At 46.9% G+C, this 18496-nt stretch overlaps 1 protein-coding gene across 6 annotated transcripts in view; it reads right to left on the reverse strand.

Annotated features, from left to right (window-relative positions):
- The window catches only part of ADCK1 (aarF domain containing kinase 1), an 82584-nt gene that overhangs the window by 42777 nt on the left and 21311 nt on the right, over nucleotides 1–18496 (reverse strand). For all 6 annotated transcript variants that reach the window (XM_014941766.1, XM_014941764.1, XM_014941762.1 and 3 more), the window contains exon 4: nucleotides 3239–3442. In XM_014941766.1, the coding sequence (XP_014797252.1) occupies nucleotides 3239–3442 (204 nt within the window). The remainder of the gene's footprint in view (nucleotides 1–3238; nucleotides 3443–18496) is intronic.

Genomic DNA, 18496 nt, shown 5'->3' on the forward strand with positions numbered 1-18496 from the left:
TCCCTGTGTCATTAATAGTCCTGCAGAGAAAATAACAACTGTGGAGTAGGGAACATACTCATTTTGCAATTCCTTTTCCATGCCTGACAGCTTTTCAGTTTCAGTACCTTGCTCAAGCAGGGAAAATGTTAATAGAGAGAGGAGAGACTCTTTCATTCATCTCTCATCACCATGCTTATGCACACCGCTTTTCCCAACTGATTCAAGCCCTTCCTGTGGGATCTCCATTGTCTCTCGAAAAGACTCTTACTCTATGATCTTGCTGGTGAGCATTTCCAGGAGTCATTGTAAAGATTTCTTTGTGCAGCTTCTCCCACTGCTACTACTCGTGTTGTCCTGAGAATCCCACCGCCACCTCTTCCATACAACACTCAAGAGAATGACTGTCTCCCACCATGACTTAGCCAAACTGGATGGAAAGCCAACATCTGCTCACTACTAATTATTTTTTCTTGATGATCCCTGATGGGTACATAGGTTCACCCTAGACTTAAACCAGGGTTTGATAGGGCAAGCCACTAGTCAGTGTATATGATGGTTCTCCTTCTGTGTCAGACCAGCACACATGCCATTTGACTTTAAATCAGTCCACTAGCTCCTGCAGCAGAGCTACATGCTGTAGCTCCCAGTCTCCAGCCACGATGCTGGTCTAGAATGGGAGTTCTCCCATCAGCAGAGTGTCACACAAGTCTGTGTGGTGACAACAGAGTCGTGTTGAACTGCTGTAAACCCACCTCACAAGCCCTCCTGCCTCTGCTTAAAGCTCAGTCCCATTGGCATGCTCTACATTTACGCCAGTTTTTCCACAAAACCACTCCATTTGTCAAACATCCAAGCCTCTGATAAGATTCTCAGGAGTAGGTCACATCAGAAGACAGACTATTTCTAATTGACTAAAGACACAATGCTTCTATAAACGAAATTGGCTTTTTTTTGATCTTCATGCCCTTTTGCAAGCTCTTGCCTAATTTGTCAGCTTGTCACACTCCTCCCTAGGTATCTCTGTATTTCCAGTTGCTCTTTCCCCGATTTGTTCTGCACTGAGCCAAACTGTATGTAATTACTTCTTGCCTACACTTGAGATTCATCAGAGAAGCCTGCTCTTGCACCTGATGGGGGAACTGGAACTCTTATCACTGAATTTGAGAGCGGCAGGGTTAGGTGTAGGCCCCCTGGGAAGGTTCCCTCACTGTCATTTTCTCTTCTATTTGAATTCATTTGCAAGTTTCCAGGTGTGATACTGTCCCCAAGGGGAAGGTTTCAGGATCCCCCTTTGCACTGCCCTCTGCTCTGACACTCCACCTTGCCGTTCTGCCATCTATACTTCAGCTAAGTATATTGTATTTAGAATGTACTGAGGATGTAGCTACACTGGAATTAAATTTGTTCCTGAAGTAACCCCATTAAATCCTTTGGGCATCAACAAAGACAACTTCGGTACATTAGGTTCCCCAAATCCTTCTTGCTTTTAAATACCTTGATTGGGTACTTTGTAACTAATGGAAATGGGCATTTAGCTCGGCTTTTAATACTTCCCAGTTTCACCAGCTCCTTTAGTTTTATACATGTCATTCTCTTCATTTCCCTCTTTTATCATCACTTGCTTTCTCTCATTAGCATTTCCTCTCTATCCATTTTTTCCCATTTCTACCTTTTATTTTCTCTCTCTCTCTTTTAAATATTGCCCAGCACTGCCCATGTGGGTGAAGTGAATGCCAAGAGGGAAGGCTGCTGGGGAGACTGGGTTCAAGCTGCCTTACTGGAAATCAATGAGGCAGGGAGGGCTCATCTAGTTCCCAAAAAGCTGAAAGAAACCAGGGCGTATCAGTGGCAGCTGAACACACACTTGAGAGAAAAGGGTCCACCTTCGAGCACCTGCCTCAGCCTCCGAGAGGCACCACACAAACTGAGCCACGGAGGTGGACTGCTGTGATAATTTAATGGGGGCTAACCTTGGGGTGGCTTTCTGCAGCTCCTGCAGAGGGGAGATTGCCGGGCAGAGGCCCATGGAGCAGCAGGGGTCTGCAGGGAGCAGCCAGCCTGCCCTGCTCCATCTGTCCACGGAGCTACGAAACGCAGCTGGGACCAGCCACACTACAAGGATGCAGTGCTGAGAGAGGGAGCATCTTGTGGGTCAGGGGCTGACATAACGCTGTCATTAAACTGCAGGGAAATATTAATTGTCATTCCTGACTGGACAATACCTAGACCCTTAACCTACACACAGGCAGACCCATCCCATCCAAATCTGCCCATAATATACCCACTAGGTGCAAATGCTTCACTTAGACCCTCATGTTCCCCCCATACCTCCTTACCACACAGACAGGCCAGAACAACCTGAAACAACCTCCCAAACCTCTATATATGAGCAACAAGAGACATACACATTGCTTCCCTTCTTCAGCCTCCTGTCTTCCTCCTCCTCGCATGCACCTTCCTTACCATTACCTTTGCACATTGTTGCCTCTTGCTTCCCTCTCACCATGTCAGTTGTGATCCTTGAAATGCCTCTCCTCAACCTGGGCTGGAGTGTGGGGGGAGCTCTTCTTATCAGGGACAAGATGTAAAGTAGCAGAACACCCTCTCTAAATACTGCAGTTACTTCCCTTACATCTAATGAACACAGGCACCTACCTCTGCTCTCAGTGCTGTGGGCTGCTGAGGGTTAATGGTGACACAGACTCCTGGGCTACTGCATTACCTGAATGCAAGTACCAAAGTGATTTATGTCATTATTTTCTTTGAGGGTTAATTAGGGGCTCAAGAAAGTAAAGGGCTGTCAGTGCTAGCTGGAATTGGTCTAGAGCAGCCAGGGGAGAACAGTCGTCCCTCACAGAGCTCTGTTAATATATCTTTGTCCTGGACATCAATACCTCCAGCTCCCACTCCTTAGCGTGGCAGAGAGCCCTCCATCCTGACCTCCAGCCACCCTGTTAGTCTTAGCATAACCTCTGGACTACCCTGCTCTGCTGAGTCCTGCCATTTCCACTGGGCAGCTTTCACACCCTTAATCCTCTGTTATCTTCTCCTTTCCTAAGCTTGCCAATAACGCCCATCAATGGACAGGGAAAATTGGAATGGCCTTCTCCCAGGGGCAAGGATGAGATATCTCCCCTTGGTATCTCTTGCAACTGAGAACCACCAGGGACCTCCTTGCTCCCCTCTTTTCTTTCCTCTAGTTGCTCAGAGCCTGCTGAGGCCTGTGAAGCCAACGTAGGAATCTGGCTGCCCCTACCTCTTTGCCCAGATCCTCACGGATAACTTGCTCGATCTCCTGTCTGGTGCTCTGCGGGGCCTGGCTGTGCAGCACTTTGAGGGTGCGGGTGTACTCCTCAGGCAGCAGGTAGTCAAGCGCTCCCAGGTGCTGTCCCACCTTGATGAAGGTGCCTCGGTTGGCACAGCACAGCTCCCGGAGGCGCTCAGCAGAGCGCAGGTGCACCTGCAGAGAGACCAGAACATCAGCCAAGCCCTTTTGATGTCAGTTACATGCACATGCCCACATATGTACTTTTTATTCATCCAGTATTTACACAGACCAGGGATTTCCTTTCTTGATTTTGAGCATCATCACCTAATGTGTCAGCTAAGCATTAGGACTCTGACTTGATTTAGAGGGGCTGAACCAGAGCAGGACAAGATGCTCCAGAATATGAGGGGCTTCGACACGTGTTTGCACGGGCACCATGATCAGTGACAGCACATTAGTTTTTGGCTCTGTCCAGGGCTACATCCTTGCACCGAATCAGATGTCTAGCCATAAGGCAGCACTGGTTTGTCCCTGTGATCCACCACTACAATGCAGAGTTTGGGAACCCCTTGTAAAAAGACAAAAGTCAAGATCACAACCACGTATGTCAGACTCTTAGTGTGAGTGGGATGAATTCAAGTGAGAGGAAAACCACAGATACCATCCCAGAAACTTCCAGGAACTTGGAAGAAGAATTCATTACAAATCAGAACTATAGATGTCTAATTGGCAGTAAGAAGGACAGTACATAGGCAGTCCGTCATTCTCCTCAGCTCACTCCGACACACCATAAGGGGAAATTACATCCCTCCAGTCCAGCCTCTTACTGCTTACACTGTCAACAAAGTCTGAAGTGACAGTGGTCTTAGAAACTAAGAATTAGAAGACTTGCCAGCTTTGCTCACATTGGCCAAAACGCAGATACCAAATGACAAAACCCATCACCAACCAATTGCCTGCTTTGGATTTCAGCTCCTGAGGTTCATTCCACCTATCAAGAACAGACCAGCCACCACATCCTTCAGTGACAATGATTTATTCTGCTTTTATTACTCTCACTTAGAAAAGCCTCCTGCCAAGGACACAGCTATACTTAATATTCTTTAATAAACTTCAGATAAGTTTACCCTGATACATTAATAAGATCTAAACAAATCAATGACAAAATATAACTCCGCACCCATCTCCTGTTAATGCCAGACACCTATCTGCTTGGAGGCTCCCAACTCCTCTGGCTTCTGTGTTAGAAGTCATTGAAGGTCAAATCCTGTCTCTGCAGACCTCATCTGTGGTGAAGGACTCCACCAAAAGCCTTGAAGTACGTGGTGGCAGAAAGGCCCAGCAGCACAAGCATGCATGACCACCACCCACACCCCATTTAGTGGCTATCTTTGTTCTCCCTGCAAAGAGGAGACAAGGACAGGAGTCATGGGACAGGAACGTGTCAGGGAACAGACTGGGTACTGAGCTGCAAGTGCACAGAACTAGGCCTATGGGAGTGTGAGGAGAAAGCCTAACGTGCATAGATGCACACACACATGCACACACACACACTCTCCCAGGTGGGAGTGCACAGACAAGCGTAACTCGCGCTAGAAGAGCGAGCTCCCCCCAGCAAATCGCCTGCTCAAAAGCACTCGTGGACACCTAGGCAGAAAATAACACCCATGAGCACGCCTGAATTCCCCCACATTACTGGGCTGCATTTTGCACACCAGCTTTAAAGCTCCTGCTGTAACACACAAGTCTCTGCCCTGGCTGCTTCCCTGCCCTCCTCCCCTGTGTGCAGCGGGGGCACGAGCAAGCCAAAAGGGGAGAAGGGAGGGAAGCTGTGAGAGAGGACAGGTGGGCAAGAAAAACAGGGAGGGAGTAATAGGATGAAAGAGAAAGGCAGTGGGAGGGAAGGAGCCAGAGCAGCTGGGTAGTTTGTCACAGCACCAGGAGTGCAGCCCATTACAAGGAAACAGCTTTTATGCTGCCCTGATAATTGCCCTCTGCCCGCTGCCCCCAGCCGTGGAGAGAACCCCCCACCAGCAGCAAAGGGGAGCGGTGGCCAGTTGTCCCCCAAGGCATCAGGCAGCCACAGCCCAGGGCACTGGTGGGAGACAGTGGCGAGGCTCCTTGCAGACGTGCTCCCAAAACCCCAGCACCGAGCACGGGCCAGCACAGAGCCCTGCGACCTCCTACAGGCACAGCAGGAGCCCATCAAATGATTCCAGGCTGCAGCACGGCTCGGGGCAGAGCAGCAGCAACCCTGGGGCTGTAGCACGGTGCTGGACACGAGGTCGGGCAGCCAGCTCGGGTTAGAGATGCTGGCTCCAGTGCACCTACCCACTCCATAGAGATCACCAAGGGAGACAGAGAAAAACAGGATGGAAAACTCACATAGCTGAAAATGCAACTGGTTGTAGCCACACTTGGATGCAGGGTGTATCTTCATGTCAGCTACTGCTGAGGAGGCGGCAGAAATAGCCTCTCTCCCCTGTAGCACAAGGAGAAAGGAAATTTTGGCCCTCCCAAACTTAACCAACCTGTAGAGAACCCAGTTGGCCTCACGGATACAGCAGTCCTGGCCAAGAGAGACAACACCATCCTTACAGAGGGCTCCAGGGACAAAACAGAACAAAAGGCCCATGCACAGCATCCTCCACTGTGCTCCCACAACTGGCTTGGTAAAACTTCTAAGATACAACTCCTTGGCTGGCTGTCCAGACCAGGGAATGCCAGCTCCTGCCCCTGCTAAAGAGACAGAAGATGACCAGCCAACTTGTCTCAGAAGAAGGAAATCTCTATGTGGCCATACAGTTTACAAAACCCCAGTCCACATTAGAGGCAGAAGTACAGTGAGAACAAAGCAGGACTGTGAACGCAGCTTCTAACGTCTCTTTTCTTACCAACCAGGTCAGGATTTTTATCAGAAAAATGTTCATAATGTTATCTATTAATTGCCTGGGTCTCCCCAAGCTAGGTCACAGTCCAGTTGCGGCACTTGTTTCTCTGATAGGTGACCTTCTCTGAATCACAAGCAAAGTAAGAATGTCACATTCCTACTAATGTACCCAATGCTGCTGACCCATGTTTCTGTCCTACCTTGAAGAAACTGGAGGTTAAATAGAAACACCCAGAATGGCTCAGAGCTTTTCTCCAAGAAATCTCGTAAGATATTGATCTTTGTTGCACAAGCAGTATCTTGAAGACTCTTCTTATCAGGGAAGAGAGCTTGGAACAACAGTTAGACACGGACTCGCTTGTATGCATCATGCCTGGGAGCATACCGCAGAGAAAGGAAGCATTTCATGTACCAAGGATTACCAAGAATAAGCCTCCCTTCAGAAGCACTTCAGACCACAAATGCTGTCTGAGTGTGTATGCTCAGTCCACATAAGCATCTCCTTCTGTCTCAAACCCCTTCCCCAAATTTCAGCAGAACACATTCTCCATTGGCCCATGGCACAGCTATCAGACTCATGCGGTTTACCTAAGCCCTGGATAGATTGGGATTAACACCAATTATTAAAATTGTCCTATATGGGCCATAGGGAAAGCAACAGCTCTCAGGTATGAAGAGGAGGCACCTCTGGGATGAAGCACATACTCAGCAAGCAGAGCTGCAGAGGGACATCTTTTAATTTACCCTTGAGATACAAGCAGAACTGGCTTCTCAAGTCATTTTGATGCTTTTGAAGGAGCCTTTACTCACAGAAACCTTGGCAAAGAACTGCTCTTCAGAGCATCAGACACGCAGGTGTCACAAATTGGCAGATGCTAATCTGGTCTTAAAAATATGAGAATTAATTTAGAAGAAAATAAATACCAAAGTTAAAATATACTGGTGAAAACCTGAGTATCTGGTATCTGGTGACAGACCTGGTGACAAAGGGGCTCAGAAGGGCCTCTAAAGACAGTAAAGTAAGTGGTAGAAGCCACTCCTCATATGAAAAAATCCTTCAGAAAAGTCATTCCAACCCTGAAGGGCATACTCATAGCTGGCAAAACGTGAAATGAGGATTAGGAATGCAGAGAGAAAATTTGAAATGCAATTAGTCAAAGACATAACAAACAAGTCACCAGAAATTCCTGGTGATGAGTGCTGCCTCCAGGAACACCGTGAACACAGACATCTCACAAAGGACGTCAGGCTGGATTTCGCTCAGAGGAGAGGGTTAGAAGGGTTGCTCCTTCTCTCACCTCCCCAGTGGAGAGCACTCCTGTACAGGTGAGAAGGAACAGCCCCACACCAGGTGGTGCCCACTCACATCCCACCTACTCCCAATCTCAGCAAGGGAAAGGAGGCACCTTCTCCTCCTGCAGGCAATGGGGCAGGATGCTGGGGAGAAGCCTGCCCACCATTGCTTACCATGGAGATAGAGTCTCCAGCATTTCAAGAAAGATGTCTCCAGAAAATACCGCGAAAACTTCAAACACATAAAAATTAAAAGAGTAATTCAAGAAGTAGCTGAGATGCTGATAATCATAATAAAAAGGGGATCGCACATTAAAACCATTAGCTTCCAGAGGACTGAAGGGGAACAAATGTTGCCCTTTTTTAAAGAAAAATCCAGAGTAATCCGGGAAATTATAGTCCTGCAAGCTTTTATTCTGTATCAGCTAAATTAGTTGAGACAATAATTATAGAGAATACTAAAAATCATCTAGCTAAATGTGATATGACTGAAAAAAGCCAACAGGGATTTTTAGAGAAAAAAAATGATTCTTCACCAGTCCACTAAAATACTCTGAGCATGTTAATACAATGGTCAATAGAAGAGAAAAGGGAGAGATTTATTGGGATTTTTGAGTGGCTTTCAACAAACTCCCTCACAAAGAGTGAAAAGAAAACTGAGCAATTATTGGAGAAGATGCAAGAAAATCACTTGCTCATTTTATCCCATTCCCAGCTCAAAATTCCCTCTCTGCAACATCAAGCCCAGCACTACAGACAGCAGCAGTGGGGGACTCTCTAGGTAGGACAAGGCTGCAACATTTACTGATGTTTTTACCACAGCTTCATTTCAACCTGCTCTGAGCTCTTTTAGACAAGGTGATACTGCAGGAGCCCTGGCTACGTTAGCACCCGCAATGTTGTTACTTCCAGTGAGGCTGAGCTATTACTGGAATCACTGAGAAATGTGATGAAAAGGGAAACAGGTCCAGGTAGCACCCACAAGGCAGAAGGGGCTCTCTACTATAAATGGGTTGACCAGCATCACTGTCAAAAAAAAACCAGCTGAGTGTCCCATTACACCCATTCCTACATCAAGGTTTAACTTCCCTGCCAGAGATCTGGCAAAGGAGAGAACAGTACAGTGACAAAAATTCCATCAGATGCAACAGGAATTATTCATCACCATGGAAAAACAAGCCAAGCCCCTACCAAAGACAGGTGGACAATCAATAGACTGGCAGATCACTCTCAGCATAGATGGCTGCAGGGTTACACATATTGGAAGGTGCAATTTATCCTGCCCGCACACACTGATGGGCTCTAAATTAACTGTAACCACCCAACACTTGCATCACGTTGTTGTGGACGGCTCAGTGAAGGCACCTGCTCAATGCACAGCAGGGGTCAGGAAAACCCAAACAAGTTGTTTGGCTGTGTTAAGAAAGCAAAAGAGGAAAACATTAAAAATATCAAAATGCCATTGTATAAATTGAAAGCACTACCTCACCTTGGATTCTGGACATCCCATCACAAAAAGAGGTACAGAATAAAAAGAACAGGGCAGAGAAGGACAGGGGAAAAATGATCACGGACTTGAAAAGAGTCTGTAAAAAGAGATCTGAAATATGAGGGGACTGTTTAGAGAGAGTCGATACATAAGAGAGAAGAGTTATATGAAATAATAAAAATAAAATCTCCCACTCCTATTTCCAGCTCTCACAAAACAGCAAATAATAGGGCATTCCACAAAGCAACAACCTTTTTAAAGTTTTTTTTCTACATGCCATTTTGCACAGTGCAGCATTAACCAGTGGCACTCACTGTCAGAGGATAGAGAAGCCAAGAGCTTAATGGAATTCAGAAAGGCTTTAGACATTTATGATAAAACAACCATACCTGATTTTATATGGAGCTTTTCATCTCTAAAAGTGCTTTTACAAAGCTCTTTACAAAACTCAGGATCACTATCCCCCATTTTACAGACTCATAAGAACATTACGTGTAATAAAATGTCTAAAGGGCTTTAAACACTCTTGCTCAAGGCATCAAGACAAAAATTACCCTATTGATCGGCCACAGAGAGACAGAATGCAAACATGGGGCACTGATGCTCCCAGCATCATTAAAATCTTTAGAGAACCTATTTGGTGTATCCAGCTTCCATATTCCAGTTAAATTGGTCACCCCTTCTGCTGGGGTTCAACCTGCTTCCAAAGATCTTCTATATTTACTAAATTACCTGCCATTGCAAGGAATTGGGACATTGGTGACAGACTTGTTCTTCACATGGCACAGCAGAACTGCTGCTTACGGTCTTTCATATTAGATATTAAGCCTGTGGGATGTTGGGAAGTATCTCGTGGCACACAGTGAGTGGGAGCATCCCAGGCATATATGCTGTCAGTCATCCTGGATGAGACAGCTCTTCCAGGAATGCCTGCAGTAGCAGGAGACTGGACTGGAAAAGCCAGGCTGTCCCGTAGACTCCATACAGAGGGAAGAGAAGATGTCATCCCACCTCTGTAGTCAATTTTCCAAACCTAGGCCAGCCCACTTCACGCTGAACAGATGTGTGAGCTCCCACCCTCTGAGCCATCTGGACTCTGAATTTCCACACACAAGCACACACAGACATGGACCTCCCACCCACGCTACACACACTCCCACGCTCTTCACACTACTACCCTGCTTCACAACGTGGTTCCTAACAATCCGCACAGGTGACTAAGGGGTGGTGTAGCAGCAAACCCTTTCTTTGAGGTCCCACTTGGTTCAGGAAACATATACACCAGGCTGAGGTCCATCTCTTCAGCCCAGGCTGCTCTGGAGAGGAGGAAATGGTGCTGCTTGGGCACGGCGCAGAGCACCAGCAGTCACCTTGCTGAACCCTGCCCTCGCTGGCTGGTGCACACACAACCAGCGCCCGCTCCTGTTCCATCTTCATTTTGCTCCAAGCTCGGTCATTTGTGCTCTGATTATCTCTCATTACCGACGACCTTGCTGTAATGAGTTTTAATCTGCCTCGTATTAATTAGAAACATTTTCATTAGCCAGCTCAATTTTAGGTAAATAGCTAATAGAAGCAACTGAGCTGCAATTAGTTATCTGTGGGGCAGTTCAGGAGGAAAATCAGAAGGGAGCAGCTGTTTCCCCTCTAGACACCTCTGTGATATAATGCACTGTTCTGTCCAAGTCTCCTGAGCAGGGAGAACAAGGAGCACAGGGAAGGGATGGTCAGAAACCAGGGGAAAATAACACACTAAAGTAACTGGGATGTAGCACTTCCGTGGCTACAGCAGTACCTGTCTGCTCTCTCCCACTAACAGTTCCAGGTTGAACTGTTGACTACAGGAATCTGAGTGTCAAGCAGAGTCCTTTACACCTACAGACATCACCTCCAGTGAACAGGGCATTGCTCGTGAAGCTGTTTTACACCGCAACTATACAACAGGTCCTTCACACAAGCTCTCTTTTGGGGCATGTACACTTATGTCAATGGTACTTCCCACATGAGGATAAGATCAGATCAGATTTGCATGAGAAGGACAGACCAGGCCTATGTATACACAGATGTACCATACTTGCAAAGTCAGCAGGCTCCCAAAAGTGCCTACAGTGCCTTGTTGTCCTGATAGGGTTGGTATACAAAGAGATCTGTCCTGTGCTTCATTGCAGAGCACCCATGGAGGATAGGAAGTAACTCAACAGCACGGCTGCAGAAGGCACAGAGGCATTTACAGAAGCTGCAGTGAAATTAGGCACGTGTCTCGATCCATTGATCACAGTGCCTGCAGCTCCTGTTACGGAGGCAGGTGAGATGATAATAAATTTGACACAGCTTCTCTCAAAATCTTGCTAACAAAATTAATTCAGCTCAGCTTGGATCAGACCATGTGAGATGGCAGTGAAAACAAGCTAAGGGCTGTAAAGACACCATCTTATATGGCCTTCTGTTTAGCTGTAGTGGGGGGCTCCCAGCCATCAGTCCTATTAAGCCCTGTTTTATTTGCTACTTTCAGTTGCTACCACGAAAAAGATCAGCCGAGATGTGTTTTACATTCAGGAGCTGCTGACATACCCAACAAAAACTGTAGATTACTGACTGAGCAGCAAGAGATGATGATGTGCAGCAAAAATGACTTGAAGGGAAAACACTCCCCAGACAGCTGTGTCCACGTAAGGAGACCCTGGGAAGGCAGCAGCATGGGAAGTGAGGGTTGGTCCTGGGCCATGGGCTGGGTGGGAGGAAGAGGTCAAACAAGGCCACAGTAGGAATTAGCTCTCACTGAAGCACATACAGTTATGACTATGCATAGGGAGCCTTCGCACTGGGGAGAGGGGTGTAGAGATGGTCTCTTCACTATAAAAAAGGTCTGAAGTCCCAGACAGAGTAAAGAGAACAAAACAAACAAGGAAGAGTAAATCAGGAGCCACTGAAAGGCAGATGAACAGGTATGGTATAAAAGAGAAAGAGCTTTTTGTCCTCAATAATAAAATGAGACGGTACAAAGAAGGCTGACCTGGTCACATTTTCCAACTACTCAAGAGGTCAGACACCGTAAACAGGGAGGGAAACACACAGGGTTTACTCAGGTTAACGAAGAGGTGGAAGATGAGATGAAATGGGTATCAAGGGAATCTGTTCAATGCTGAATATTCCTGGGTTTTAGAGCAAAGCGAAGGATCCTGCAGCAGGGATGAGGATGAACATCTGACAGTCTCTTCCGTTAGTCCCACACCCCATCCTGCAATAAAATGGCTCTGGAAAAGCCATGGGCTCCACAGGAAGCACCAACAGACAGAGGGTACACTGAACGACACGCTGAAAGGTGAGGTTTATCAGGATGGATGGCCCGAGCACCGAAGGAAAGATGGAGAAAGCTCAGCTAAGTCTCATCTAGTTCAGCAGCTGGGGGTCAAGACAGGATAGTTTCACACAGTCTGCTCTCCTAGTGTGGGTGTGCAGGGAAGGAGGAAGCGCAGAGGCAGCCATTGCAGCTGGAGGGGAGAAATCGTCACATCCACTTTGTCAGTGCCGAAGAATCTGAGCTGACATTTTTCTCTACCCAACAGTCGAATCCCACCCTACCAGCTGCACGTCACAGCTGACCTCCAGTCAGGACCTATCTGAGTCAATGTCAGGCGATTAAACCGTGCAACAGCAGCTTCTCCCCCTCGTGCATATGCATCTTCTCTCCTGGCAGGTCACTCCAGCGGCCAGGGGAGCAAAGCAAGCGGGTCCCCTCTCTCACAGCCGCGCAGATGGGCACCAGTATTCAGCTTGGGCACAGAAACCAGAAAGAAGGGTTTCCATTGCAGTCTCTCTAGACGTCTCAGTGCAGCCCCTTACCAAACTGACAGAGGCAGACTCCTTTCCCCTTCTTTAATCTGAGAAGCTCTGACCTTTAAAGTACAGACCATCTTCCAGGATGCCTGAAGAGGAGAGAGACAGTAACACATGAAATACCTAGAAGTGATTAAATTGTATTGACGAGGAAGTCAGGAAAGATAACAACCATGGGATTACGCTGTCAATTCCAAAAAACTGCAGTGACTGTCATAGCACCACATCCAACAGACAGAGCGTGGCTGTGGTGCCAGTAAGTCATCATCAATGGCAAAGCGCAGTTTTGCTTTTAAAAGTGCCTATGTTGGGAAAAAAAAACAAAACCTAAACCTAAGGAATGTACCCTTTTTACTCAGCAGGTCTGTTCCCTTCTGGGCATCAGTCAGGGCTGCTGACTTCAGTGAAAAAATATATCTATATAAATTATCCCAGCTTTTTCATCCAGTTAACGACACACAGTTCCCCACCAAGAAAGGCAGTCGGTGTCTATTAGCATCCCAGCAATGTCACCACTATGGGAGACTGAGCTGGTGTCTCTTCTGATTCATGCACAATCAATAGACTTGTTAAACTGCAATTAGAAGGTCAGATCCTTCCTTGCAGCCACTCCTGTGCTTTCTCATTGAAAACAATAGGCTTGTGCAGATGACAGTGGAAGCAGAATTTGGAAAAAATGGGCTTTTGTGGGTGCCAGTGAAGGTAGCATTTGGTCTACTGAATCCTTACAGCTGCTAGGGCCACAAGCAACAGAGAGAACCAATACTGGTTTGAGAGTGCCGCTTTAAAATAGCATGAGATAACAGTTTAATAAAGTAAAACATATGAATATTTGACATGGCACCACACTGAGATGAACAAAAGGAGAGCCCAGGTGAGGCCACATGTTGGGTATTCATTATCCAGAGTAGATTACTTTTGCTCCCACAATAAGCCAAAGGAATTACCCCCAGCAGTACCAGAGGCAACTGCCTTTATTGCAGCTGGTATCACAATGAACAATATTGTACGTGTCTGCCCTGCACTTGGCTGAGGCTCACCAAGGTTGTGAAGGGAATAAAACTGAGATCATCTTTATATACGATTACATATTCAACATTTTGCCCTTTCCATTGCCAGTTGTTGAGTTTTCTCTCTCATCTAAGAGATGAATGAGCATCCACGAGGCAGGGATGCTGCATTTGTAAATGTCAAACATATTATAAGAACCTAGACCAAAATAGTCAGTAAAGCTGTTGGATGTCTTGTCTCATTCTAATTTTAAGAAAACGGAGTGTCCCTCCACCTGCAGGCTCACTGTCAGCCATTATTTTATTTATGAGGAATTGGGTGCAACAGGAAACATTATCAGTGTCTGGGGAGCTGGGCACACAGCCAAGAAGAAAAGGAGGAGAAAGCCTCCACCTCTAGGTTACCTATCCCATCCAGGATCAAAGTGACTGGTCAGTATTTAAAAGTGATTCAACCTAGGACATGATAAAATATATTTCTGCACAACGGCCTGTGAAGGAATATCCCTACCCTTATCCACCATCCTTCCAGAGAAGCAACTACAAATTGGAAGAAATGGGCTTTTTCAAGTGGAAATATATGGGGGTTGTGTGTGTGTCTTGATTTAAAAGATGCTCGTTACCACAGATCACCTGTGCAAGTTCCCCAAGGGCTGGGGTAAGGGAAGCCTGGCCCATCATAACCCAGTTGCACCCAGTTACAACTTCTCTGTGGAGAAAACTGCAAATCAGGCAGCGCTTGCCACAATTTAGAAAAGAAAGCACCATCTAGGAATCCAGAGGTTTTCATCTGAATCTCACATAAGCAAAAGTTAAGGTTCCTTTGTCAAAAGGGGAAAAATCCAGTATAAGAGGCTAACACCGGACAAGAAGAAACAAAGATGACACTGCAGCGGCAGTAATAGGCAAGAGGCAATCCTCCTCCAGGAGCCTCTTTAAATCTACTTTATGCCTATTCTGAAGCCTACCATTGGCTCCTTTTTAATCACATGCTCATCAGCACCTGGGATTCACTAGCATCCCAGAGTAGCCAGTCAACTATGAGATACAGATCTCACTGCCTCTTTGAAAGCACAATTACCAAGTCTACATGAATTGCTGTCCTGAATATACATAAATTGGGTGAGCTTCTAAACACAGCCATGAGCAATCCAGATATTTCAAACTCCTTCTGCCCTGGGCTTTGACAGAAGGGTTCAGTCACTGGGAGGCAAGGTGCCTCAATCACCTCCGCTACAGGAACACAGCTGTCTATGGGCCACACCACAACAGTCCCCAGAGAGCACCCCACAAGAATATTTGAGGCAGGTCTGCAACTTTCAGGGGGACACAGGCAGACAGAACATCGTTGACCGCTTGGAACTCAACCAGCACATCAGATCTGACCTCCCTGTCGCAGGGAATCCTCAGTGGCAATAAAGCAGTCCAGATAATGACTTTATGTCTTGTTCTAAAATCCATCAAATCCACAAGTCCAGCATCCCACACTTCCAAGCCTTCATGACGCTGCTCAACCATGACCCAGACAGAAGACATTGGTCCAATACCAATCACGAAGACCTCCCCTCCATATGGCAATGCCCAGACTCAAGCTCATTTTGGCACACAATATTAAGAAACCAAAGGCTCAATAAAAACAAGCTTGGAAACCCAGTATATACTCTAGTCTCAGTTTTGCGAATCCCCATCTCCAAGAAAATATGTGTTGGCTTAGAGAGAAGCACATGTTTCTAGCAGTTATACGGGAGCTGTTAGATTTTACTACTCAGTTGCCTGAAAGAGGAAAAAGAAATCTCCTCTGTTGGCCTATTAATCTGTCATAACGAGATTCTTCATAATTAATTTGTCCCTAACAGTTGCTTTGTAATGGTAGCAAGAGAATATTTCAGGAATGGCAATTACCTCTGGTGTCAAAATGATGAGGAAAACAAATGTTCAACCATCAACAAAATGCAGTGCCTTTCCCACTCCCACCCGATGGTGGGTGACAGCACTGCACATCAGAATTACAGTGCGGTTAATTACTAGGCATGTTGCAACTGAGAATTCATTTCCCCTCTTGAGACACAATTTGTTGAGAATGCAGGTGGAAGGAGGGGCATCTGCCACTGGGATGGGGGGGTGTGTGGGGAAGCAGTCTTATCTATACATTGCTGCTTCTTTAATTTTCTACACATTTATAAGCAATTATAGGCAGTGAACACTATTTAAAGGGACTTCCCTTCATCAGCTACACGTACATCCAACCATTTCCAAGATTTTGCAAAAGGACATAGCTTGACTTCTTTGTTGTTGCTTTACTTAAATTTAGAATCCTTCAAATAAAAATCACATGCCTACATTAGTCTTTCAACAATCATATGAAATACAATGGGTTTCTAGGCTGTTTGTAAATGGAAGAGTTCCTTGGGCTGTGAGTTCATTGGATTTCAGCAGAAATCTGTTACAGAACCCAGTATCTGACTGTTTCTGGAGTGAGATTTTCAGGAATGAAGCTAAGACACCTACAGTGTGGAGCTCGTCTCTCCAGGTGAGGACCAAGGTCTGCCTACTCCATAAAGGGACTGGGAAGGGGACACTTGCTGGCTGGGCTGCCATTGACACAGGTGTAAAGCCACAGCCTGGGAGAGCTGTCCTGCCTGGGGTTGGCAATGACATCACCCAGCACCTGGGTCTGGGTTTTCTCAGAAAATGAAGATTGTGGCAAATCTTTGCCACATGAGTTATGAACAGACACAAAGCCGGATGGGGTAACTCTGCACCCAATCTGCCGGCAGCTCGGCGGGGGCCAGGGAGGTGGCAGCCAGGGCTGAGGACCCATGGGGAGAGGTAAGGGCAGAGCTGGGGCAGGACGTGGGACAACCAGGAGAGCAGGGAGCTGGTCCAAGCCTGGCACGGGATGGAGAGCTGCGCTGTGCAGGGCTGGTGCGGGAAGCTGCATGTATTCGGACGGGGGTACACCAGGAGAGGTACATGCTTGAAGATGCTTCAGCCTGCATTTTGCTCAGTCCTCAGCCACATTACCAAGCACTCGCTACCCTAAAATCAAACCCTAGGTTTAAAAGAATCAAACATCACCCTCCCTCCTGGCACAGACCCAGTCCCTGGTCTGTGGCCCTTGTGGCCAATGGAAGTCGAGGGAAGTTGCAGCAGACCCAACCCTGCAGGTCAGGGAGGCAGGAGCTGGTCCAGCCCTTGGGAACCCTTCACATCCATCAGGTTGCAGACACCTCTTGTCTACAAGCTCACAGCCCAGTACCAGCACCAGCTCAGAGCGAGGAAAGCACAGTTCCAGTTAACAACCTTGCTGTTTCTCACTGCCCATTGCTCAGGAGCCATCATTTCATTATAACAATGTTCCCCAGTCAAGGATCACCACTCTGGATATTGGCAGCAAATAACTCCCAATTCAGAGTGCCACAGCAAAACCTCAGCTTACTGCAAGAAATAGAAGCAGGGAAGCTGTCCTGGAGAGGAAGAGGAGAGACAGCACAGGCGATAACAGGGCACTGCAGAGATGAAAGGGCTCCTGCTGGGCTCTGGAAATGCCCAGCTGTGCTGCCTGACTGTGAACAAAAAGGAAAGGGCCCGAGGGAGGAAAGTGTATCTTCCCTACTTCTCTTCACACAACAGTTCTAGGATAAACAAATGGGAGTGCAAAGCCTGCTGCCCTTCAGCAATCCCACAAAAAACAACTTGTGTTCAGAACGACCCTACAACAACAAACAGGCCGCACAGTTACAGAGTTCACAGGCAACTCAAAATGAGTACATTTTCAAACAGAGACTGCAGGGGCAGTAAAGACATTTTAAGAGTTGGGTTTTTCTGAAAAGCAATTCTACCGGTGACCTTTTCAGTGAATTTACCTCTAAATTCAGCAAGGCTGGCAAGACAGTAAATGGATCCAGGCTTGGCAGGAGGCATTTCATAAAGCACCGTGCATGTGTGTGTATGTGCAGGCTCACATGCAGATCCACTGTTAACGTGCAGCTAGGAACAGAGCGGAGGCTGCATAAAGATGACCCTTGTCACTATGTTCATCTGCTCCCTGTGGGCCCCTTCCAAGTCACATCAGCTCAGGACACTGACAAAAACAAGTTGTTACTGGTGTCAGTCCTGCCAAGACGATGCTGCTGCAGAGACAGGAGCAGCAAGCTGCTCTGAGTGGTGCACCATCAGCAGAATTTGCAGCCACAGAGACTGGACTCTCAAATCAAAAAAAAGAGACAAGAAAATAAGCCAAAAAAAAAAAAAAGAGAAACCCCAAACCAGTTCTATGAATTCACTCCTCCAAAGCCATCTTTGAACCTTTGACTCTGTCTCAGAAGTGGCTGCTTCAACAGAAGCACTCACACCCCAAGACACAGGCACATGTCTACAGACAGATGTGCAAAAATACAAAACAAAAATACAGACATGTGCTCACATCAGCAGATTTCTAGGCAAGGCACCTGAACCCCCTGGCAAATAAAGTAAGGGGTAGCTTCCAAACCAGGCACTGAACTCCACATTTTGTTCTGTTCCTAGACTAAATCAGCAACTGTTCCAACTCAAGAGAGGCATAGCTTCCTTTTTTCTTAGTCCTCAGGGCTTCCTCAGCCTGGCAGAGTCCTGCCTGGTCCTGGGACACCGGATGGAGGAGAACAGCAGTTCCTTTCAGAGACACCTTTCCCTCAAGTATGTAAACAGGGTGGCCTCCACATAGATAAAAGGGTTTATCTGGAACC

Source organism: Calidris pugnax, unplaced genomic scaffold, assembly GCF_001431845.1.
Source record: "Calidris pugnax isolate Ruff unplaced genomic scaffold, ASM143184v1 scaffold56, whole genome shotgun sequence".
Lineage (NCBI taxonomy): Eukaryota > Metazoa > Chordata > Aves > Charadriiformes > Scolopacidae > Calidris > Calidris pugnax.